The 26,357-nt window shown below is 39.6% G+C and overlaps 1 protein-coding gene across 3 annotated transcripts in view; it reads left to right on the top strand.

Annotated features, from left to right (window-relative positions):
* The window catches only part of LOC141476666 (E3 ubiquitin-protein ligase NEDD4-like), a 104,213-nt gene that overhangs the window by 54,938 nt on the left and 22,918 nt on the right, over positions 1-26,357 (top strand). For 2 of the 3 annotated variants that reach the window (XM_074165464.1, XM_074165463.1), the window contains 11 exons: positions 9,233-9,283; positions 11,210-11,271; positions 11,375-11,477; positions 12,041-12,207; positions 14,197-14,329; positions 15,504-15,680; positions 18,960-19,034; positions 21,021-21,080; positions 24,541-24,672; positions 25,157-25,276; positions 25,911-26,108. In XM_074165464.1, coding sequence (XP_074021565.1) covers positions 11,225-11,271; positions 11,375-11,477; positions 12,041-12,207; positions 14,197-14,329; positions 15,504-15,680; positions 18,960-19,034; positions 21,021-21,080; positions 24,541-24,672; positions 25,157-25,276; positions 25,911-26,108 — 1,212 coding nt within the window. In that variant the 5' untranslated portion in view covers positions 9,233-9,283; positions 11,210-11,224. The remainder of the gene's footprint in view (positions 1-9,232; positions 9,284-11,209; positions 11,272-11,374; positions 11,478-12,040; positions 12,208-14,196; positions 14,330-15,503; positions 15,681-18,959; positions 19,035-21,020; positions 21,081-24,540; positions 24,673-25,156; positions 25,277-25,910; positions 26,109-26,357) is intronic. The other variant, XM_074165465.1, reaches the window with a different exon arrangement.

Below are 26,357 nucleotides of genomic sequence, written 5' to 3'. Positions count from 1 at the left end.
ACCGAGTTCTTGCATGAAGTTTCTGGGAACGCTGTTAAAGGAACAGTAAGTATTTATTTATTTTCGTACATGAATAACAGAAGCTAATTGTTTAGGAAATAAACTAGTCTTTGTATTCTGCTCTGTCTTCACTTAGAGATTTGGAATAGGGAAAGCCCCTACCACCAGAGTTTATTCTGTTTTGTTCTGTGGTTAAATTGTGTGCCTTGCAGTTGAGCACAAACACTGAAACGCTTTAGATTACCGTTAGGTAGTAAATACTGTCCCCAAATCAAAATTTCATGTAAAGCCTCTATCAGCAGAGGTATTTGTAAAAATGAATTAAAAATAGAAAATACCAAGTCCAAAAAAAAATTATGCATTCAACAACAAATTTAAGTTTGCAGTGCAAAATATTTTTTTTCTAAAATACTTTGCTCTCTAGAAAGAATTACTGAAACATGTTTATTTTTTTATAAGAATCTTGAATGTTGCATGTCACAAGAAGAAATAGTGGAAAAAAAAAAGAGATAAAAAAAAAATCCAGCATTCAGATATTGGTTGAAAAAAGGAAGATACATACATAGCTAAAGAATCTGACAGGAGCAACTCAATAAATCATCTGTGCTGTCAAGTCACCCGTTATTGGTCAGGAAAGAGACTTAGTAAAAGGCTGTTGTCCTGAATGTCGTGAACGACACGTTGGGTCAGGCATTAAAAAAAGAAATCAGAAATTTAGGATGAAAGTAACTTTACCAAATTTCAGCTGCCTAGAGATTTTGGGACCCTTGTGATGAAGGATTTGGTTTTGGTCAGTAGGTTTGTTTTGGGCACCTGCCTGAGCGTAGGGGTGAGCCCAGGCCTTTGGGACCATGAGCTGCTTCTACAGAGCCACAGAGGTTCAGTAGTTATTTAGGAGTTAAATTTTCCAGTTGCATCCTTACTGCAGTGGGGAGGTTAGGAATTCTCTTTCTTTGTTGGAATAGCCAGTTTGTAGCCTGTGTATGAATGATGGGTATCCCTTAGTTGTGATCACCATAGGTTACAGCGCTAGGAGAACAAGCCAGATGACCTCTACATTTGTGCATCACCGTTTTCAGTCCCTGACGGCAGTTGTGCTGTGGTGCCCTGCGCAGCGGCGAGGCTGCCTCCGCTTTGGGGTTCACTGGGTGTGTTTAAGGGTAACTGGGGAGCAGAACAGTGTGTGAGCCCCAGGGCTGGCTGTCATGCCCAGAGGGTGGGCTCCTGCAGAGCAATGCTTGGCAATGCTCAGCGTTTCCTGCCCAGGGCAGCGAGGGGGGAGGAAACCTTTATTTATGTGTTTAAGGAAGATGCAGGCAAATTGTGCATCCTGAAGGTACTACCTAAAAAGCTTTTAGACGGTTAAAGGTTTGAGTTGCCGCTGCCCGCTTTACGCTTCTGCCTTCTCTCCATCTGGCACGAAGCTGAGCGATGGCGGGTGCGACGCTTCCAGGGAAGAGCAGAGCGCGGTATGGAGTTCTGCAAGATACACGGTGCTGATGGTTCCCTTTTTGTGAACTCGTATCTAACGCACATGAGGTGGTCAGGTTTGGGAAATCTAGGGAGGATATCGATAAGGGCTCTCTGTGTTTGGAGAGGCTGGAAGCAGAGAGGGTATCTGTGATTTGCAGTTGAAATAGCTCCCTGGGAAGGCAGCGCTGGTAATGAGAAAAACATTTTACAGCGCAATCCTTTCCAAATACGAAAGCGGTTAGTGAGGGCTGATGGAGCTGCTGCTCCATCTTGGTTGTGCTTTTAAGAACGCTGCGTTTAGAGTTATGAATATTTATCTATTTTGTCAGCATTTGGAATACAACTTAAAATACCACCTTTTAAATAAAAAGTTCTGATAATTAATTCCAGTGTTAATAAGATATAATTAGTTCTAATCTAATGATTTCTAATCTGATAATTTCAATGTTAACTATTCCTTCTCTTGCTTTTAGTTCCTACTTTGTCATGTCTTAAGTGCAGAAATAAAGTTAGAGTTCTGTATGCAAAAAGCTTAGCCTTACTTTTGTAATAATGCAATTTTAATAAAAGCTTGGTAAAGGAATAATTTTGCAAGGAAGAAAATGTTTCATTTGGTCTAAAATGCAGAATGGGTGACAGTTTTTCTTTTCTATTTTAAGCTATTTTTGTTATGCTTGTGGAAGGAAGGAGAGACTGTAAGTAGTTAGACAAATTAGCTAATTAGACTGGTATATGAGGTTTCCTCCATAACTGAAACCAGAGTTTAAGGTTCTGTCGTACAATTATCGTTGTAGCTTTATTGATGCAAGTGAGATCAGGGAGTTGATATGCCTTGGGTGTAGAAAGGCATCTGTCATGGCTAATAAAAAGCATCAAAATCAAAAGCAGTTAAAGATAAATGTGCTTTGTTTCCATTAATAAAATCATGTTTTGCTGCTAGTTTTCAAAAAAAAACCAAACACAAATCCTATTTTGGTTTTGGGGTCCCTTACATTTTTAAAGCCTTCAGTAAAAGTAAAGTTCCACGTTTTCCCCGTTCAGCCACGTTATTATGAAGGTAAGGGCTTTAGGAGTTGACACAGATGGACGAACCTAGTGATCTAATTGTATTTGTGGGGAGAAGGGAATGTATGTGTCTCAGTTTGTTGTTGCTTCTGTTGTTTTCTTTAAAAACATTCCCCTGTTGAGGGGAAAATGATTGATTTTTATTGCGTTATCTTTAAAAATATTTTTAATGCAACAATGGCTTCCTCTGTGTGCGTGTCTACGTTTGCTAATTCAGGGGGGAAAAGAGCTCTCTCTGTCAAGGTAACATGGGTGATTTTATGTGGTTTTATCTAAAGGCAGCAGGTATTTTCTGCTCTGGGGTTGGTGGTTTTCTGTTTGGTATGTGCAACTCCTGTATTTCTGTTGTGGCGATGTAGTGCTGTATAAGTGAGACACTCTTTAGCTCTTGGAACAGCTTCTCCGGCACTTGACAGGGATGGTACATCATATCTCAACTACGGGGCTTAAGTAATATATAGGTAACATTTGCTTAATTCTTGCTTAATTTTACACTTTGTATTCTACCAGTTTGGCTGCTGAGTTTGGTCAGTGGTGGTAATCACCTCTGTGGAGTCTTGTGGTTTTCTTTGCCAGGTTGTGGTTTTTTTGCCAGTTTCTCCCAGCTTAAACTGTGCCATGAAAAAGCTTGGCTGTACGTCCCCAAAGCCTCGTGTCCTTCTGCACCTTGAGGGGCTGATTTATGCTGACATACTGATCGTTCTTTGCAACTAAAATTGTCCCACAATGATAACAGCCCCTCACCGTGTTTGGTTGGGTGACAGGGCACATGGCTGCAGTCATTCTGGGACTGTCTCTCTCCCCCAGCCAGCAGCTCCTGGCGCTGGGCATGAGAGAAAGATGAGGAGCTAAATAGGCACCCACAGGACATGAGATCTGAGTTTATAATACAAAACATCTTGTATTTTTTATTGTCTAGCTCTGTTTGCAGCTTGAAGGTCCTGCAATCACCTGCCTCCAGTACAACCCAATTACAGTTGGTAAGGACAATGCAGAAGGGTGCACAGCCATGGTTCTGCAGTCTCTCCATGCATTTGCTTCTCCATCCCATGCTTGTGATGGAGCACTGCTGGGAGAGGGAGATCTCAGAACAGCTTTCTCATCACCTACAAGGATCGTGTCACCCCGTTCTGAAATCAAGCAATATCTGGGTTGGAATGTGGCATCTGTTTAAACAGTGCACAGAAATAGTACACAACAGTTTTTAGGTCAGGAAGCTGGGAACATCCTGACCAACTGAAAATGCCAAGGGAATTGGCAGTAGGTGGAGTGTTATTACCCCATCTGGTATTTGGCCAGGGAACCAAAACATCTCTGCAAACCTCTGTGGGTTTGTTGATAACCACAGCTGATCAGGACTCACCTCCAGGTCAGCAATACAGGTTCTCTTGTCTCTTTTTTTATTTTTCTTTTTGCATCTCCCCTGTCTCTCTGTCCAGTACTTCAGTTTCACCCACAGATGTTGATGCGACATCACTCCGGTGGCTGGCAGGTGTTGCTGGTTCCCAGGCCAAGGCAACCGACAGCACGTTTGCACGCAACTGCCACCCGTCCTCCTCAGTTATGCCAGGGAAGCTCTTAATAGAGTCACTTAGCAAACTAGATCAGGCAATTAATGGTCTGTTTTTAAAGCCAGCTTAATTTCTTGATCTAGTTCATGCAAGCACAATGGGAGGTGCAAGATGTTACAGTGCCAGGGAGGAAAGCAGCAGAAGGCATGGGAGCAGGAGTGACTTGGTCTGCTTGTGTCACTAAATGCCGGTTGTAACAATTGTAAACGGGAGTTTCATTGCACGGACTGGAACTCTTGCATCAGTCAGTCCTTTATCTAAGTTGTTTTCTTATGTTTGCTTGGTAAATGCCTGGGTGAGCTGTTGATGTGCTAGCTACAATATCGAGTGAGTCCCTGAGTCCTGCTGTTTCACAATCACATCTCTCTATTGACACTGTAACAACGGGTGGGTGTTTGAGGTACCACATCACAGGTGAGGACTTGGAAACCGCTCAAAGTATCCTGGCTCCTGACTTCTTAGATTCATGTCACTGCCATGAATGCGTATCTTAAGGCTTTATTTCCATGTTAATGAAGTGTGAGATGTGCATTTGGCATAACTAAGTACATATTTATCGAGTTTTGCTGCATAGCCAAAATGCTTTTTTTTTTTTACTGCTGTTTGGACATTGCATAATTTTCAGGCATTTTCAGAAGTTTGTGCTGCGCTATTTGTGATCAGTTTTAACAATGTGGCGTATTGTTCTGGATTTAGAAACAGGAAGGTTTTCAAAAGTATGAGACCTGGGGGTATTGAGGCAGTTGTCGATGATAGAAGTGGATCGTAGGGGTCAGAAAATATGACACAGGATTTCACCATTTAACCTATTGCTGAAATGCAGCATTAAAGTTAGCCTGGGAGGAGAACTTGTGTTTTAGGAGTGTTTGTTTGTGTACACATATGGGGTTTTTAAATAGTATTTTTCTGTTGATTAGGATTTTTTTGCTTTTCAGTTCCTCTAAGACATATCTGTTGAATGATAATGTGTTAAAGCTGCTCCCAGACCTTACAAGGAAATATATGTATGAATAATCATTATGAAGATGCACAATGAAAATAAAAACATAAACCAGAAAGGTGTGTGTGAAAATCCAGCAGGAAAGTGTATTTAAGACACAGCTAACGGGGAAATTATCTACTAGAGGTTGCCTGACATACCTGAGTTCAGCAGCAAAGTTTAAAGCAGTTCTTGAGTGTCTGGAGCTGGGAGCGTCTGTGTGATCCCAGGTGCCGGCAGAGAACTGGTACTGGGACATCCGCAGCGCCTCTAGGCAGCCTGTTCCCGTGTTGGACCAGTGCTGGACCAGTCTCACAGTAAAGAAGTTTCTCTTCTGTTTAAATACAATTTCCTGTGTTTCGATCCCTGTCTATTGCTGCTTGTCCTGTCGCTGGGCAACAATATATACCTCGTGCTTGGCTCTTGCATGTAAGTCACCTGTCCGCGTGTCTGTTGAGAAGAATGCCCCGAGGGAACTTGGTAGACACGTCTCTTCGTGTCCCCACCCTCTGCACAAGCCCATGGTGGGGTGTCCTCCCCGTCTCAGGTGCGGAGGAAGGACACTTCCCCACATAAACAGTGAAACTGCGTGTGGTCGATTCTGTTTCTAACCAACGTGAAAATTTTCCATGACCATGAGTTGAGATGTTCTTGAACTCAAAGCTGCAGGAACAGATCTAGAAATGGGTGTATATATTTTCTTCCAAGTACTTGGTATCTGAGTAACTGAATTGAAGCAGGAGGTGGAAGGTACTTGATATTTGCCAATGTTAAGGGAGAAATATATTAATTCTCTAAAAGCAGTGCATGCTACCAGGTTTTTCCAGTAATTGTTAGGAAGAGGATTAATAGTCAAAATTTTTTTATGAAAAAACCTGTTATCTATTTTTACTTGAATTTGGAAAAAATGAAGGCTCCTTTTTGCAGATACTCTTTTTGTGTTTTTCCATGGGCTTATAGCACAGCAGTACCTGTCTGTGCTCTGGCCATCACGGGACTTCATGCTATCGTTGTAGTAGAAACAGAATTCTTGTGGTGTTATCATAGAAAATATGAATTTTAATATTAAAGTTAATGCTCTGCTATGAGAAATATGTAAACTTGGCTTTGGAGCGGCAGTATGCACTTCCTGGAATTCTGTGCATAGCGTGGTTATAAATAAGCAGCAGGTTATTTGGGAATCACTAGGGCTGATATCTGGTATCAGAAACAGTATCTGGGAGAAATTGTTTTCCCTGACAGTTGATTTTTGAAGAATGCAATATGCTTTTTTTTTTTAAATTCGTATCTTACTAATGAATAGCAAGCATCCATCGAGCAGTGACCCGCTCACAAAGCCAACACATACGTGCTATTTAACTACTTTATACCTCATCTGTTGCCAAAATTCCCTTCCTTTGACTGTTGAATATAAAATTTCCGATGTAGATCAAAATGCTAGAATGCATTGTGTTTAGGTAAGATTAAAATGATTGATGAGCATAAGATTGTCAATAGATGGTTTAAGTCTGACTTTAAAATAAATTCATTTTAAAGGGAATTATCTTTTACTTGTGGAAACTTTATATATTTGTATTCAATTAAATAGGATTTTAAAAGTCTTTAGGAGAGTATTCCCTTCGTTGTTGTAGCATCATGGTCACAGGGGAATTTGGGAGGGAGTAGCTGCAAGAACAAAACCACCCCATTCAGAGGCATGAATTTTAGATCATGTATTAATAAATCGTGGGTGTCGTGAGCGGGTGGTGGTTTCCCCTCTGAGGTTTGTTTGGCCCCCATGAAACAAGTTTTGGAGTTTACAGGTTGTTGGGGTTTTTGCCGTGTTTTTAATGGCTTTCATCACAGGAAGGAAGGAAGGAGTCTTAATCCGAGCCGCTAGCACCGACAATTGCTGTTATAAATGAGCAAATGATGATCATAATCAGTGGGTAGATGAGATTAGCTGCGGAGCTGCCTTTCAGCGCAGCCACACCACTTCCGGGCAGGAAACCGCATGTGGCTCTGAAGATACTCTCTCCTCGGCGGCACTCTGTGTGTGTGTCCCGTTAGATTTTCAGATTTTGCACTTATCCTATCAGAACTGTTTATAAAGGACAAATGGGAATATTTATCCGGTGTCTGCACATCGCTGGTGCAGTCGCTCCTCCTGCTCTTCCCAGCACATGAGAGCGCCCGGGCCGGGCCCAGCAGGCTGGGACGCTGCTGCTCGTGCTCAGATTCTCATCAGGAATGAGACTTTGATCAGAGTCTGGGATGGTTAATTTTCAGTGAGTACTCTGTCACGTTCCGGGGTACTTTGTCATAGCAGCAAGCTACTCGCACACATGGCATTTTGGGGAAATGTGGTGCTGACAGACAGGAGGGATCTCTCCGTGCAGTGCCTGACTATACCCTTTGCTTTTCATTGATTGGATTTCTAGGTTGCCCTCCGTTACTTACCAGCAGGGAAGACCAACTGATCCACATGTATGCGGTTCAGACAGGGAGATTGCCTGCATTTTGGGTTTGCATGGGGATGCGTTGGCTGCTACTATCCATCCAGCTTCACATTTAAAGGAAAATCACCCCTGAGATTTAGATTAATTGACAATAAAAGGTACCAGTGCAACTCTGCTCTTCAGGTGGCACTGTTAATCATAGATTGTTAAATGCTGAAGTAGTTTTGAGGCATCTCTAAGTGATACAGGTGACACCTGAGCAGTACTTTAAAATGGTAATTTATTTAAAGCGATCACAGTCTATTCAGCATGCAAATATTTTCAGCTAGAAATGTTTTATCTCATGTAATTGAATATATCGAGTGAACAGACTTTATTGTTCAGTGGGAAAACTGATGACAGCTCTTTCTTTCTAGGCTTTATTGAGCTGTTAAGCCAGTGATAACAGTACACATTTTCCCTCTCAGAGTTTATCCTTGGTTTGTCCACCTCTCCTAATATTTCACGTTCCTTTTCATCTGTCTGTCCCTGTAAGTGGATTGCCAGAAGTGTGCTGAGATATCTCACGTGAATATGAATGGGTGATTAGGCCACGGCACACGGGCCAGGCTGAGCATCTTCAGCAGTCACTGAGTATTGCAAAGATCAGACAGATCTTTGAAGGGCTCTCTTTATCCTGTCTTTTTTACAGTTGTAAAAGGGGTATGGAATATAGTTGGTGGAGTTACGAATAATGGTACAAATACCCAGTCACAAAGATACAGTCGGTACAGACCAGGTCCTGTTGTCAGCTTGGTGGTGGTTACCTCCATGGGAGACGGTGTCTTCGGCTCATTTACTCTGAGAGAAGGTGGTGGTCAAACAGATAGTGCAGAACAAGCAGAAAAGCAGTGTTTATCACTTCTGTATGGACGTAACTGTGCATAAGGGAGTTTGTGATGGCGCTGGGTGGCCCAAACATTGGTATAACCACATCCACGTGCTTAACTTGAAGCAGCGTATGAACAGTCAAGTCTTCAAGTGGGAAACAGAGTTGCGGAAAAGGCTGGTTATACGGTGTATAACTGTTCCTCACAAAGGAAGCATCTAGAATTAATGGAACAGCATTCTGTAAAAAAAAAAAAAAACAAAACAAAAGTTCTAATACTTTGATGTCTGTTTGGTAAAGTGATAAAAAAAATTTTTATTTGGGGGAGAAATGTTTACAATTCATGCAGCTCTGTCTTCACTGTTTTGATGTTGATTTCTCCTCCCTTCCCTGTCAGATGGGCGTATAAGGTTTTCCTTAAAAAATTAAAAATAAAAAGAAAAAAGTTTGACATGATTATTTCAATGCGATGGTGAACGGTAATTTCACTCTGCTTTTTAATGCACATAGAGTCTAATTCATGGAAAGAGTAGATTATTACTTTGTGCTTTGCATTATGCATAGATTGTCAGAGGAAACGGAATTTTGTCAGTCCTGAACATACGTTCTGTGGGCTAAGAAGCCCTTTTGCTCTGTCCCAGAAAATGCTCTGCTGAAATAGATAAATTACAACAACAGATAATGTGCAACAATAAAGGGGTAGAAACCAGTAATTGTTAAAATAATAGTACTCAACCATTTTTGGTTTTGCTTCATTGTGTCTTGATTGATGTTTATAATTTTTTGCTTTTCTGATGTAAAATTATTCATTTTTCTGCCTTTTTTTTCTGTTTGACAGACTAGAGACGACTTCCTGGGTCAAGTGGATGTGCCGCTCAGTCACCTTCCGGTAAGCAGCGCTTTTGTCTCAGCGTGCTGGATGTGAAAAACCCTGATGTTATGTAGAATTTATTTCCATAAATAGCCCAGTTCCATTTTCTTAAAGCAAGCATTCCCAGCATTGCCTTAGAGGCAAAAATGTTACAGACAGCAAAACCCCACCACTCACAGGAGCTGGGAGAACTGGTTCCCTTTGCAGGGATAAGGAAGACAGTTGCTCTCTGATCTGTGTTACATTTCTCATAATCCAGGATTCTCTTCTCAGCCTGATTCCGTCTAAAAATCCTTGGCTGGTCTGAGTCAGTTCATGAACGACATGTGGCCAACAGACCGATTGTTTCTCACCTTGCTGTTGATGATTTTTGTCCTATTAATTGTTTTATGCTTGGTAGAAGTGTTTGCTGATATTATATAATGTTTTGGAAGACTAACATGGTCTGGATGCAGTTAATATTTTTAAGATGTTGTACATGTTAATTTTACTTGCATCAACTTGGAGAGTTTTTTTTGTATTTGAATGGGTGAGTGTGGGAATGGGGGAAGTTACTGAAAATGTTTACATCAAATAAGGTTTCGGTTTTAGCATGAGTGCTGCTCTTTGCGCCTGAATTTGACTTCTTGCTATTGATGGATGTTATGGTGGGAGGAAAATGGCTTTATAATGACTTTCACAGTGATGCCTTTTTAGATCTGTCTGTTATGGTTAGTCATGAGCCATAACGCTGTTACTGTTGGCTTAGAAACTATAAAAGTTGAAAAATATGATGGAACAATCATTCCATTCTCATATGACCTCATGTCATATGAGCTGTATTGTGTAGCATTATTTTATCCCTACTTGTGTGTATATTTCCGTTTAAATGTATCCATATGCACAGGCAGTATCTAAATAGCCCACACATAACTATAGAAGCAGCCCTCCAGAGTTAAGCTACGTGTGTCTGCAAACAATGTACTGCAAAGTATAAAATGCTGAGGGACATACTAGTGCACGCCTATTTTAGAGAGTCAGGAAGTATTTTAAAGTTCCTTTTTTGTAAACACTATTTTTAATAATTAAACATCATCAGCAAGATTTGAGATAGAGCTATAGCTATGTCTCACATGTTATGTGAGCTGTTTTGAGGAATTAGCAATTTTCTGTTTTCCTTCCGTATTCTGTAGGAAGAGAACAAATCTCACTGGGGAGTTACGTGGAACATGAGAGTGCTTGTCTCTTTCTAGCTCATATTTGAGTGGAATGCTGAACTTTTTCAAACTGTTTTAAAGTCTTCTACTGTCTATGTAGAAAATCCAAGATTTCCTGGATCAGCTACTTAACTGGCATTGAAGAAAGTAACTTATTTGATAAGAAAGCTGAAATTCTCAAATAGATTACTCAATAGGAAGTTTTCAAGATTTAAGGCTTTATGAAACTTACAGTTAAGTGAAAATCAGGAGATATAATCTGTCAGCCTGATAATATTACTTACGTACATCATAAATGATTTCAAAGTCTTAATTATTTTTTAAAGTCTCAACTGTTTTGAAATAAAAATGAAAGCCAGCTGAGGAGTTTTATTTCATCTAACGTGCAATAAAAATACTGCTTTGAAATGGCTGCAACCTTTTCTGACACTGCTGTTGGGTGACTGGAAAAAGTTGAGATTTGTTTCTTTGGTCTTTTCCACCTTTTTCTGAACTGTGAGTGTCGTGTACAGTCAGAAACAAGACTGGGTTCAGCCGGTCACTGATATTTGCAGTGACATCTCGTGGACTGCTTCTGCAACTGTGTATAGCAGCTGATGGACGCACACTGGTAGAGGTCTGCCTGCTATAACTTCGATATTTAAACATCTTCTCTAGCACTTCTTCCGCATCTGTGATGTGAGTGCTCTTTATGTGTCTGTACTTGTGGGCAAGCCCTTTAATTTGCCATTTTCTTAAATGCTTCTAGACTGAAGACCCAACCATGGAAAGGCCGTACACATTTAAGGATTTCCTTCTCAGACCAAGAAGGTGAGTGGGAGGACTTTGTATTTTAAAACATTCCTTACTTAAAGGTTTGTTATTTTTACCTATTAAAGGGTTGTTGAATGAAATGTACCTCCTTGTCTTGTAGCCACAAATCTCGTGTAAAGGGTTTTTTGAGGCTGAAGATGGCTTATATGCCTAAAAATGGTGGCCAAGAGGAAGAAAACAGCGATCAAAGGGATGATTCTGAGGTAAGGTTTAATGCTTGTGGAAGCATTAAGTTATTAGAGATTCAGGAATATTTTCAGAAAAAGTTGTACCTTTGAAAGACAAACCCCTGGTAGCAGTGCTAGTGGCAGCTTACTCCTCTCCCTCCCCCCCAGCAATTTTTTTTTTAAGTGTAACGTGGTGCTTTCTCAAGCATTTTAAAGTATTTCAGCTGCCACAATGAATTCTAAAGTCTGTCTGACCCAGTTTGTGAGCAGGTATAAGTGGAAGCCATGCCAAGTAGAAGAATTCAGAAAGCCTGTACAAGTAATTTATAAACATAGCGGTCTGTATGAGGTACCTCTTCTTCAGAGGCCATTTCAAAATAGGTGTTAGAACATGGTTCTTTATTTCCTTGGTGGCAGTGACTTTGCAGAGAGTAAAGCTCATGGAAGCACAGCACGTGAAAGACTTCTCAGCGCTGTCAGCCGTTGCCATGTTAAGAGTTAGCTGCGATTAGCCTGTACGCTAGCGTAAGCACAAGAAAACAAGTTCTCTTTGGCTGAACTTTAAAATTATTAACTATTTTTTTCCCTTCATTCCTAAGCATGGATGGGATGTGGTTGATTCCAATGACCCCGCATCTCAGCGTCAGGAGGAGTTACCACCTCCTCCACTGCCTCCTGGATGGGAAGAAAAGGTGGACAACCTGGGGCGGACTTACTATGTCAACCATAACAACAGGACGACTCAGTGGCATCGGCCAAGCTTAATGTAAGTGGCAGCGTGGTGCGGTGTTTTGTGTGTGCAGAGTTACCAATAAAGGTAGTGATTTTTTCCAGCAAACATAACCATTTTGAATTTGCAAGTTCAAGGCTGGAAAAAGTCTTTAGGGAAGACTTTTATGAAGCAGTTTATAAAGGTACATTATTCTTTTCAGTAACAGATTAATTGTGATTTCGGTGCTGTGCTACATATCTGAAACTATGCTTTATTCATGGAAAAATTTTCACAGATGCACTTGTAAATTGAGAACCAAAGTCTGGATATCTTTAGTTTAAAGAAAACATCTTTTTTTTTTTAAGAATGAGAGAGAGTTGCCCACCCCCAGCAAATCACACACACACACAGGTATTCTGGGACATTCTAGGAAACCTGAAGGGGTGGGAGGGAAGTCAGTGCATTAACAGCATACCTTAGAATATTGGGAGACAGATGTGGAATTTTTAACAGGAATAAATTACTTTCTTCTCTAGAGACTGTTGGAAAAGTAGGAGGGGAAAGGCAACTCTATTAATTTTTAATTAAATTAAACTGATTATCTTTGAGGAGGTCCTGATTATTATTCAGTGTATAGACTGCATTACCTGCGTGTGCTGGTTGTGCTAATGTGGAGCTCCTGTTCAAGCCTTCGTTATGTTTCTTATGATTAAGTTTATGAAACTGTGAGAAGCTTACATTTTAAAAAGTACGTGTAATTGACAAAGTTAAGAGTTATACTGAAATCATGGATTAGTTAAACATCTTGCATTATTTTTGTGTAGCCACTATTCTTCTACTATTGCTTATTACAACAGTAATGGTTATTCTTTATTGAATATTCATAGTCATAGCTAAATTATGCAAATGTGTGTTGTCCTTGTTTAAGGCACTATTTGTTCTTCCTGTCTGATGTGTTTATCTTAAAATTTAATTAAATTTTGTTCTGTATGTTTTGAACTATTTACTGTTGAACTATTTGAGCTATTTACTAAGCAATGTGTATTTTGTCAAGTAAATCTCATCAACTACTGTCATTATCCACAGGTAGTTTGGACATAAATGCATAATTATGACTGATAAACTTTACACGTGACACCAGGCTTGGTGAAGAGTGAAGGCTTTAGAATTTTTATCCTTTAAATTCCATGAATTTATGAAACCACGAGGAGTGGAAGATTGAAAGTAGTACATAACCTCTCAATTTTAGGCCAGTGACTCGGATGCTAAGTTGGTCACCAGGGAAAAACACTGAGGACTGTACAGTCCATGGCTGCTGTAGGAACACGAGAGTAGTTCATTTCTCATAGTTCTTTAGAATGTGCAATGGTAAAATGATTGCACAAAGAGGATTTTCCTGAACATAACCATCTTTCACAGCTACAGTCCCTCGTCCTGAAGGAGAGGCTCAAATGCTGTACTGCCTTCTGATGGCGTCTGCCCTCTGAGAGCTGTGACAGAGATGTGCACCTGGCTGTGCGTGCTGGGGATGCCCACGAGCCAGGCAGGGCTCCATCAGGGGAACTGGGGTATTTTCCATTTCCACCACTGGTTACAGCCAGTTCAGAAAGTTATCCATAGTGCAACAGCTTGCGTTTGCGTGGGCTATCGCAAAAAGGAAAACAACAGTTGACATAAAGACAGGGACAAAGGTAAAATGTCCGTGTCAGGACTGATTCTGGCCATCACAGGAAAGGACGAGTAAGGATGGGTTAGTCCATTTGAGCGTGGACTTCCATTTCCACTCAGCCAACTTCCATGCATAAAGAATGTTAATTTCTGGTGTTACGTGACATTGGTGAAGCACTTCCAGTTTTATTTACTTTGGATTGAGGGATTAAAGAGTCTCCTGTTTATGAACCCTGACATATGCAAGAATAATTATTTTTTTAATCAAAAGCATTAATGAGGTTTTGAAAGCAATGGACAAAGTAGGTGTTTTAGTTTAACATTCTTTTTCTCATTCTTTTCTCCTTCCCATGCTTTCAATTCCCCGCTATCCAGTGATGTGGGCTCCGAGTCAGATAACAATATCAGACAAATAAACCAGGAAGCAGCCCACAGGCGGTTCCGCTCTCGGAGACACATCAGTGAGGATTTGGAACCAGAACCTGTGGAGAGTGGAGACATTCCGGAGGTAAGTAAGGTCTTGGCTTTAAGAAGTTGACTAAACTTCAAGTTGATGTGTTTCTCAGTTGTAAACTAATTACTATACAACATTCATAGCAATGTTTTTACATGGTGTTTATGGAAATTGTCCAAGTAAAATACCAGTAACACAATAAAATCCCTAAACAGAGCTACACTTCCAAGGTCCCATGCATTTGTGGGTGCCTGATAATGAATGCACAATATTAAATACTATTAAATACTGTGCAAATGCTGGGAGAAACATTTATAATCCCAAGCACTGCTTGTTACATATATGTTGATAGAAACATTTTCAATATTCTGCTTTGAGTAACAGTGGCATAAGTTGTAAAAAGAAAGGAAACGTGCTGGCTGGAACTGCCATGTACTTCAGTTTTCTTTAGTGTCTTGATTTAGAGGAGGGAGAAGCTGTTGGCTTTTTTTCACCAAATACTTGGGTTGAGTTAGAATTCTGCGATCTTATTAATCAGGGCAAGTGTTTGTTTAATTTATAGCTAGACTAAATAAATTTGGTAGATATTTGTAGGCTTAAGTGAGAGTCTGTGCAAAGCTCTAATGCCATTCAACTTTAAGAAATATTTTATTGTGTGAATCACAGACAAAATTCTTCGTGAAAGCTAGTTTCATTTCACAAAATGTTCTTCAGAGCAACAAATAGATTGCTGAAACTATTGTTACACTGTTCACCTGTTAATATTTGATTTGCAGATACTAATGAGTACTTTCTATTATGCATTTTATTCTAAATTATAATTAACAGTTTCTTACAAGTTTTTAGTAAGAGTGTGGAATTATATACACTCTTATAATAAAACATGAATAATAAATAAATTAATGAATAATAAATTATTCATATAATTTAATTGAATTAATAATAATGAGTTATTAAATATATAAATATATATGAATATAAAGCATTCTGTCATCATCAACATGAAGACTGTTTTGAAGTCAACGTGAAAACCGTTTTTCCCTGTGACTCCTTCACACCGAGTAGAATGTTTGTTTGTGTGTTCTAGGGGTCGGTTTATTCCGCTAAATATTAAGGCTGATGATCACACTTGTGTTTGTCACAATGAGGTGGCCACATAGAAGGCAAAGGGAAAGAAGACGCCATTTGTCTTTATAAATCCTTACCGTAGTTTTTTCTCTTTTGTTAGCCTTGGGAAACCATTTCAGAGGAGGCAAGTGCCAGTGGAGATTCCTTAAGCTTGTCACTGCCACCGCCTCCTGCATCGCCAGTGTCCCGTACCAGTCCCCAGGAGCTGTCTGAGGAGCTCAGCAGAAGGCTTCAGGTCACTCCTGATTCCAATGGGGAACAGCTCAGTTCTTTGATTGTACGTCCCATGCTGCTCTCTCTATAGAAACCTCTGTTGCTGTCATCTTCTGGTGGTTTGCCCTAATGTCAGTCATTTACACGGGTGGGTGGTAATTGCTGGTCTCAGGAAAACCTGAGTGTACAGTTAAATTATCTTCCAAAACATGCATCATGATTTCACCATAAAGCAGCCTGCCTTGAACAGTTTAGATTTAGTGTTTTCTTCTGTGTGAGTTTGACTTCAGACCCTGCTACTATTTTACTTGTAGTGAAACAAAATAAGTAATACTGGAGAGTATCAAGTTAAGAATTTCCAAAGAAGGAGGAGAAACTGCTAATGCTGTTTCAATCATCATCCATTTTACAACATACTGAACTTTAGAAAAAATATTATTTTAACTGTACATGTTTATATTAAAGCGTGTGTTTTCTCGTATTAGGATTTTATAAACGCCTTGTAGTTTACTGGATCAACTGTTGTGAGAGTAACAAAGGATTGGAACTGGCAGTAGGTAGTTCTGGTGCAAACCACCCCAGGTTTGTAAATGCCTAGTCTGGAAAAAATTGTCTCTCACAAGAAGAGTTTACTTGAGGTGAACAAAAAAATTGTTCTCTACATTTGTGTTACCCATTAGTTTGTCAGACTGACGGTACCACAAAAAATGAGGATAATACACTTGCAAGAAGGGGAATGCCTTATGTCTCTTTGATTGAGAAAATAATTGTAAGTATTGGACAGAACATCATGCTGAGAGTTATTCATTGTTTTATTCTTGGTATATGCCATCAAGGTCCCTTTCCCATTCAGGAGAGAAGAAATTGTATTTACTCTTGCTCTGATTAAGTAGAATCGTGACTAGATGCAAGTCTTTCCCAAAGACCCTATGCAATAAGTGTCTTATAGCTGAGTGTTATCTAGAGGTTGTTAGCAAAGTCTAGCTCTGGCTGACCATCTGCATAGGGAGTCGCTTGTGCTGTTGTAGATAACTGCAGGTTGTAGTAGACTTCACTTGGAGGGCAGGAGGGTAATCAGATAGTTTCAGTGGCAAGATCAGGGCCTGTGGTTTTTTACACTAAATAAATAAATGGTATAGCTGCAAAGTTATCTAATAATTCAGTAATTCTATTCCTATACAAACTAGCTCTTTTATGAGCCATTAAGTGATAGCATCTTTCTTCTCAGTGCAATAAAAATTATGCTCAGACCACACTTGCAAAGTAGGAAATTGTCAAAGCATTAAAAATCTCTGTTACTGCACATCATGCAGCGGGAGGGTGTAGGGACACTGGAAGTGCCATAAAAGCCAGGCAGTGGAGTTGCTGTCGGAGACTTGCTGAGGCCGGCAGCCGTCTGCCTGCAGGGACTGGTGGGGAACCAGTGCTCAGGACATCTGCCAGGCAAATCCTTTCACGTTAATCTTTAGCATAACAGAGAAGCAAAGTGGAATTACATCTTTTTTCTCTATATATTTTTTAAACAGTGATCTTTCAACAGAAAGTGCTCTTAGGACTGATGTTTTCAAGTAAGAGCTGGATTTGTGATACACCTCTCAAACAGTTGCTTTGTTATCGTTCAGTGGTAGACAGGGGTGCCCATGTGAGTGGTTATAAATAGGCTGGGTCATTTACTTGCCTATTAGTGCGTTCATAATCACACCCTTAATAGCCGGAAAAGGGTAACATTAGTTACTCTTTCAATAAAGATGGGGTATCAGCTATGCAAAATAATAAGTTTAAGAATTACCCAAGGTTTGTTTCTGTACATGGAGCTTAGAGCCTCAATCAAACCACACACAAAAGCTGTGTGAGAGAATGCATTTGAAGTAAAATGCTCTTTAGAGGTATATTGATTTTATTGAAAACTGTATGAATACTGTATTTCATTGAACACTGCTCAGCCCTGAAGTGGTCAGGCTCTTGGACTGGATGATCCCGTAGGTCCCTTCCAACAGAAGTATTCTGTTGATGGCTTGCTTTGTTGCCAGTCCTCATGACTACAGTATTTGTACTTTTTTTTATTATATGAGATTTCTCATGAGAGTAATAAAAAATGATTGCTGATGCCATGCCTGATGCCTTTGAGATGTCTTGGTATGAGCTGTGAGCATAGCTCAAAATTGCTGTAACACTCACCTAGTTCTTATGTTGGACTACACCTTGTAGACCAGGTATTAGTTCTATGGGGCAGTGGTTGCTCACTGATGTAGGCAGGACATTAGTTCCTTTTTAAATATAAAGAATATAAACCAAGGTGGAGCATTCACTCCCCAAAGGGCTGATAAACAGCTACAGTTTTCTTTGCAATGTCTGATTTTAAGGGAAGTGTCATCTGCTTAATTTTTTAAGTCTAAGAAACAATATTCTTAGCTTAATTGCTCAGATTTTTGCTATCCCTCTTAAAATTTTTTCTTGCCAGGCAAATTGGCCTGCTTTTATGCTAAGATTTCTCATCACTTACACTTAGAAAATCATGGGGGACAGAGGATTTTTACCGTGGGAGTTGCCCTTTCTATTTGAGCTTTCCAGAGAAATCCGTAGCAATTCACCTGGTCCTCACCAAGTTCAAACCAGAATTGCTGGAGTTGATGTTTTGGCCTGGGGTAATACTGCTGCAGTCTGCCGGTGTTCTTATGACAGTAGGGAAAAAAAAGAAATCACATCTTCCTATCAGAATTTGTTCGTGTTGACAATTCTCCTTTAGGAAAATGAATGAGCCCTTTTTCATTACTATATAGGAAGAGTCATTGTCAACAGCGAAACTGTATATCCAGTGCCTAGATAGAATAGATACTAAGTGTTTGCTGGAGATTTTGTTACAAAGAGGGTTGTACCTGTAAAACATAAGTAATCTGTCTAGTAACTATGTATATTCTAGTGTCCTTTCGTTTGGCATTATTTATATTATACTTACAGGTGCCCTAATGATCATTACAATACAGAGTCCTATCTCTAGGAGTTAGTTTGGTTTCGTATGAAATGTTTCCAGCCACAAAGTTCTGAGCACTTCTTTGCTGTTTGCTAATCAGTAAACTGTAAAGCTGTTCATAATGCTACAGCTGATGTTTTCCTTTTCTCAGTTAATCTGAAACAGTCTAGGACGGAATGATGAAAATACAGATTTCTCATTGCTTGCCGTGTTCCTGTAGAAACACTAAAACTAAAGACATTGCAACATAAATATTAGTTTTTAGGGGTTTGGATTAAGTGGTAGAAAAGTAAAATTACTGAATAAACCCCCGTGTTTTAAGACACCTTAACTTAAAGACATCTTCTTTTTTCTTTTTTTTTTTTTCCCCAGCAAAGAGATCCTTCCTCAAGACTAAGATCTTGCAGTGTAACAGACGCAGTTGCTGAACAGTCTCAATTATCCTTGGTAAATCAAAGCTATTTCTTTTTGTTTGAACGTGCTCTGCTTTTGAATAATGTCTGTCCTTAGGTCAGTGTCAGCTGCTATAGATCAGTAACCAGTATGGGCCTGTGACTGTCCCAAACAGTAACCGATACCAAATTAATATCATCATGGTCAGCAAGTAAAATGAGGACATTCAGGAGAGAGAAGAACACTTTGGGACTGACCACAGTCACGCTAACTTTGGTTATCTACCGTAGAAATTCAGTTTACTAAACTCCAGATACATAGTCAGTGGAGAGAGAAAATCTGAGGGTTTCTCAGCTGGGATGGGGGGGGCAGTAGCACCATCTATACTGGGAGCTGTAGCAGCCACCGGACTCTCCTAATAACTATATTTTTGTGTCCCGGAAGTTGATTTTACTTGGAATGTATAAATCTGTATAACGTGAAAAAGGATTGGTGTTTTACCTGGGTGTAGGGGAAAGGAGCCTTTTTGTGATAGTCCTTATACAATAGAACTGAACAGAATTGCATCTGTTGTAGTTTTTTAATCTGAGTAATTTAGGTAGGCAGCAGCTTCTGCAATTTTTTTAAAGTAGATTCTTCAAACAAGAAAAAATACAAAGATTTTTTTTTTAAAAAAAAGATTCTCACAATGTAAGCGCACACACCTTTGTTCTAATTGATAGAGAGCTATACATATTTTGTCCTACAGCCCCACTATGAAGACTGCAAAGGTGGCAGGCTGTAGAGAGACTAGTTAAAATAGCATTGTGCAAGATATGCTTCTGAATAAAACTGTTCAGATTTTCAAAACATTTTATTTTTTTAAAAAATTATACTTCCAGGATTTTTCCCCCAGTTTATTAATTAGAAATGTATTACACATGAATTTACAGATAGCAAATTTGTGTGTCTTTTTTATGGAAATACTGAGTAAATAGAGTATATCAGTAAGTTTGTTATTAAAGGTGATGTCTTTCCTTGTTCTTTCCGTTGCTGTTGGGCAGATGTTTACAACAACAGTAGTGTTTTTGTTTAATTTTTTCACATATTCTCGAATTTGTTGAGTGTATCTACATTTGCTGCTTACAGATGCATGTAATAGCTGCTGTTCAAAACTGCTTCTCAGTATTATCCCTCTCTACTTTCTCTTCCGGGTACACAGTGGTGTGGTTTCCAGTGCAATTACACCTTCACTGTCTGCTCTCTCCACTAGACAGAGTCAACTCCTAATGCAGGCTGTTCCAGAGCTGTTCAGCTTCCCTATTTAATATCACTTCGTGGAGCCTGGGATTCTTATCTCTTTACAGAGCCTGGGGTTCTTTAACTGGTGCAATCAGATTGGGATTGGGGATGTGCCTTTCACATTATTACTGTAGAACTCTCATTTCATTAACAGATGCTCAAAACAGCAGAATTGAAAGCATTGCTCTAAAACAAGGACATTACTGGATCTTAACTATATTTAATCCTTACTGAGCTAATGATAATTTGTTTTCTAGCAACTAAATACATACCTTCTTTCTAAATGCAGTGCTGCTCTTGACTGTATTAATACTTACTGAAAATTCATAGTCTCAGTTTCATCTTTTCCATCTGACTTCTGTGCACTCACTGATGACCAGAAGGGATCCATTTTGGTTTTGAATTTGGTTTATGGTTTGTGGGCAGAACATGCAAAATTTGTTTGGGGTGGGGGAAATCATGTTACATTTAGAATAAGTGTTCTTACTATTATCATCATTAGCAATACTGAACTTAGAGAATTGGATGTAAGAACTTTTGAGATTAGTTCCCTTCGTGGATTTTGTATGAGATTCTAACTTGGTTATCAGTGACTGATGACTCACTTCTTTTGCTGTTATCTTAAACATTATTTCCATCTAATTGCTCTCTTTCAATAAATTTGAGTGTCTGTGATTCCTTACTCCTAAAGATGTGACAGTAATCCGTGATCTTCATCACTAAGTATACTTATCTGTAACATTAATTATCATTTAACAGCAGAGTGGTCCATCTAGGAGAGCTCGTTCTTCAACTGTCACAGGTGGTGAGGAACCAACGGTAATAATACTCTTTATCAAGCACTATCTCTAAATAAAATATGGGTAGATTTAGATCTTGCACAATAAGGAACTTTTTTTTCACAAAGCAGCAGTGTTGAATGAAATGCAGCCACTGAATGGTTATAATTTTGTTGTTTCAACTTTTCTCAAAATTTCTCAAAACACTGCAATGTCACTCAAATACTAGCGTGTTTTAATGATGTGAATATGCCACTGAGTTTGAACAAAGCCTATGCACTATGGAAATACTGTAGGCTTCTAAAAAATGAAAGATATAGCACCTAGTTCTTTAAAAACTGATATTGAGAGAATCTGGGATTAGAAACATCAAATTAGTGTACATGTAACTGTGTTTTTAGCTGGCATCTACCTTCCCTTACTCTCCATTGGACTAATTCCGTTTAATTCTTAAGTTCATCTTCATTTGAGAACCGTGGAGCTACAGTGATATATCATATAGCTCTTAATGGTCTTAATGGCCACTTTCTATTTTCCAGTAGTAGTTCAGCAGTGCAAGGCTGAATTTTTGCTTTGTTCATCCATTAAAATTCTGGAAGTGCTTTTCTGAAAGTGTAATACAAAGAAAGTGGTTCTAATTTATATTGGACTTTGTCAAAAACATCCCATTCTCTTTTAACCTGGTTAAATGTCAGTCTGGAACAAGTTATTTCATGGAAACCATTTTACCGTAACTATCATAAATAGCTTTTATGAATATTTTTTATTAAATTCTTTCCTTTTTACAAGTTTGATGTTCTTCAGCCTCAGTCCCTAACGAAGCTTAATTAAGTGATGACGGCCCTTTTCATCACTGGCTGAGCTGCAGGACATCCCGAGCAGGACGCACCCCATCCGGTGCCCTGCTGCGCTGGAGCTGGTGCAACTCCTCATGTCTCCTCAGGAGCAGCCCCAGCGCAGGGCTCTCTCTGCTGGGAGCTGGTTCTCAGCGAGAATAAGAGAGGCGTTGCTCTGGAGAGGGAGCCATCACCCTGCCTGGCTCTGCCCAAGAGTGGCATACCCTGATTGATTGCTCTAATTACTGATGGTCTATGTGAGAGCTGGTGTGCCCGCCATGGACCCCTCTGTCGAGTGTGAGTGAGGCAGGGACCAGTCAGCCTTGGTTTGTGGTTTCTCTTGGCCAGCCTTGGCGCCTGAGGAAGTACCCAAACCAACGGTACCGGATTTTTTTCTCCCTGTGTGTCCAAGCCTAAGCATTTAAAGAGCTCATAAGAAACTGATACACTGAATATTATGTGTAATGTAAAAATGTTCCATCTGCCCTAGGTTTGTCATGGCTGACTTTTTATATTGGTCAGTGAAAGAAGATAAGTGAAGGTGTTACTTGAGTGTGTGTGATGAAGTAGGTGTTGATGGTTGTAGATAAAGTGCATGTTTGGGTAAACACATCTGTGGTTATTAACCACTTTGCTTTGCAGGAATTTTAAATTTTTTTTTAAGTCCCCAAGGAGCTTGACCGTTCCTCTGTGAAAGCTGCACTGTGAAACGAGTCTGAGCAAAACAGAAGTTAATGCATCATGTGTCCCAGCATCTCCATTCTCGTGACACGTTGTCCTTAACCATACTTTTTTCCCCCCACTATTTACTGAAGACAGTTGTTAAAAAGCGTTCAGTTTTTGGGTAGAAGGCTCTTGATAAACCTCCCAAGTTTCTAGTCTGTGTGGTAGAATATCTTTTACCCTGGTATCTGACATATAAAAAGGAGACGCAAGAGCAAACTCTGATTTGCCGGTTGTATTATGGGTTGCATTAAACCACATGAGTAGTAAGGAGAAAGGCTGCTGGTAGCTGGATTTATTTTGGCAGAGAGTTAGAGAGAAAGGAGAGATCAGGTGGCGTAACTAGAGCATCTTTCTGGTCTTTCTGTAGCCTCAGAGTTGAGGTTGATAATGTGCAGCGTGCCATCTTACAGTGAGTGAATAGAATGTGTATTATTACAACTAAATAATTCAAGATTTGAATTTAAAACCTCTGAATTATGCACACCACCTGTTTACTCTGCACTGTAGATAATATTAATAGCCTGAAATGAGCAAACATGGAAGAATGTGTGGCAGCCATCCATTGGTCCAGAAAATCTGCTAATCACTGCCAGCCCTCTCAATTTCTCCCACAATATCAGATACTGTAATTATCTAATTTTTAACTAAAACATTGTCTGTGGACTGTTTTCAGACACTTACTGTGGCCCTGTTGACCACGGATTAACAGTTTGGAAACCATCAAACAGTCTTGGAAAGGGTTGTTGTCTTCTCATTGCCTGCCAGCCCTGTGAACTAAGCCAGTGGGAAAATATGATGGGCTTTCCAGCACCTGACTGGTTCAGAGAGAAAGAAATCAGAGTCTCATAGTTTGTTTCAGTGGGTATTACTTAGTGTCCTCAGCTGTTTTTCCCCTGTTCTCGTTTGCCTCGCTGGCAGCCAGGAGACCTGTCCTTAATCATAGAGGCAAGGGGTGCCTTAAGAGAAGGGGAGTCCCCAGCTAGGAAGTGACTGAGCTTAATGAACAGATGGATTTATGCAGAGTGTACACTCTGAAAACTCCCTGGGCAGCCTCCCCTTCCAAAATACAGGCTCAGGTGCAGGCAGGGTCAATGGTAACAGTGCTCTCTAGGCTCTATTTCTTCAAGGAGCTCTGCCGTTTGTGCTACAGTGCAATTTTTTTTCTGCTGTATTTTCCAGAGAACAGCATCCAGTTGGTTTAAGCATTGACTGTTTTCCTCACAGGAAGTCCACCAGACAACATCAGCAACACACGATAGTATCATTAGTGCGTTGAATAGTGGCATAACTTGTTTAATGACAGTTAGTGCCTTTGGCACCCTTGTCGTTATCTGTCTATTTTCATTAGAACAGTGTCTTTCTCGTGGAACTTTTAGTCAAAAAATCTTTTCATACTAAATTTGGGGCTCCGATTTGGGGTGTATCTTGTGTCTTCAGGACACCTGACCCTGAGTGCAACATTTGTAACTATAACAAAATGGTTAAACTTCAGGTTTTAAGCCTTTTCTTGCAACTGATTCAAGGCACCCTGTGGTAAAGAAAGGAACGGAACTTGACTGCACAGTTACTTCAATTCTTATTTATCTGTACTAATGAAAGGGAAAAAATCCACCTTTTTAAGGAAAAAAAGTTAACCCACAAAGTTCCTTTTTGTCTTTATGTGTAATCTACAAATTAAAAAGTTTGAGGGCATATAGTCTTAGCTGTTTTCTGAACAAGGTACTTCAGTCTGTGCAAAAGTGAATCGAAAGATCTATTGTGAGAAAAAATTCTTTGACTCAAAGGTGCATGAAGAAGAGCTTATATTAAATGAAATCAGAAACCATATTATTCTGTATGTTTTTGTAAGAATAAAAAGTTTTTTAAAACACTAGACTTATGAAATACTATTTTTTAGCAATTATAAAATAATGATACAGTAATTTCTTGCTTGAACAGCCTTCAGTGGCCTATGTGCATACCACCCCGGGCTTACCTTCAGGCTGGGAGGAAAGAAAGGATGCCAAGGGCCGGACTTACTATGTCAATCACAACAACCGAACCACGACATGGACAAGGCCCATTATGCAGGTAGGAACATCTATTATAATGCCTCATTTAGACAGCAAACACTTAGCATCTATTGAGTATAATTTCAGTTGAAGCAGTTCTTCCAAACTCTGAAATTAAAAAAAAAAAAATCCTAAGCATTGTCCTGATAACTCAGAATAATGATAAAAAATGGCAACGATTGGGATTTTTTTGTTACCACTTTTAACTGTGTTAAGGTGGAGATGGAGTTGATTGCTAGAGGGGAAGGAATTTACAGTGAGGTACATATGAACTCATAAAAGGAGGCAAATGCATTCTTAGGATTGAATTTGAAACTTGTGTTGATCTGTTAATAGTACCATACATTATTTGCCCTTCCAATGGACCTAAATATTTGATCTTTAAGAAAGTATATTTGGTATTTCCTAATAGTAGTAAATAATTACATCATTTTTTAAGTGTGCTAAGTCTGGATGAGTTGTGTTTCTGCCACCTTGCTCACTTGGTTTTGCCTCTGACCTAGCTTGCGGAAGATGGGATGATCGGGTCAGCAGCGAACAGCAGCAACCATCTGAGCGAGCCCCAGATCAGACGGCCCCGAAGCCTCAGTTCTCCTACCGTCACTTTGTCTGCTCCACTAGAGGTGAGAAACTGTTAGCAAGAAAGATCACTCATGTCTGACTTCTCTTTCTTTGGTGTCCTTACAACTTTTAATTTCCTTTTTAGTTATGCGACAAAGCCATTTTTCCCTATTATTGATTTTGCCCTAATACAGTGATGTTTTCTTTAGCAGTTTTCCGCCTGGATCTTTGTGTTGTACAATAGTATTGCTTAACTTTTATGGTGATTGAATGATGTATTTTATATATGATTATTTGGTTTGGTCAGCTAAAACTTAACCTGTTGATGTCTGAAACATACGTCATTGTTTCCTTTCAAGTGTTATGAGTGTACAGGAATATTTTTTTAAGTTGAAACATTTATTTTGATGATGATAAATGAAAATAATACACGCAATTGAGTTTGGAAAATCTGTGGCCATTATCATTGCAGAGGGAAGTGATAGAACACTGTGTCCTTCAAAGCAAAAAGCTCAGTATGTTATAAGGAGCAGACTTCAGTTAAGTTCTAGGAAATCAGTCCCAGCACTTAATTCTAGTATTAATTGGAATTTGGAATGAAAAACTGTTTGCTATGACAGCAAGTTTATTCATTTTACATTATTGAGTGTTATTTGATAAATCCTTATGAGATGATAAATCTCTCATTTCCCTCAGGGTATGAAGGACTCCCCGGTGCGCAGGGCGGTAAAGGACACCCTTTCCAACCCCCAGTCCCCACAGCCCTCCCCGTACAACTCTCCCAAACCCCAGCACAAAGTTGCACAGAGCTTCCTTCCTCCGGGCTGGGAGATGCGAATCGCACCCAACGGCAGGCCCTTCTTCATCGATCACAATACGAAAACTACCACCTGGGTAAGAGAAGTTCTAGAGAATGAGTTTTAAATCAGATGCCATTTTTAAATAGCATATGTTTATGTCTTTGTTTTTCTGTCTATATACCCCCCATGTCATCGTGGCATTTGTCTTGTCTTTAAGAGAGCGGATGTGCCTGACTTTTCATAAAACAGATGCAGGGTGTTTCTGAACCCTCCCTGCAATCATGTACTGTAGCAATAGACCTAAGTAACTACTTTCCTGAAATGACTGCAGTGCTGCCATTGC

The sequence above is a fragment of the Numenius arquata genome, chromosome W (genome assembly GCF_964106895.1).
Source record: "Numenius arquata chromosome W, bNumArq3.hap1.1, whole genome shotgun sequence".
NCBI classification, from domain to species: Eukaryota; Metazoa; Chordata; class Aves; order Charadriiformes; family Scolopacidae; genus Numenius; species Numenius arquata.
Note: the sequence above shows the minus strand (reverse complement) of the source record. Positions and strands in the feature narration are given on the sequence as shown.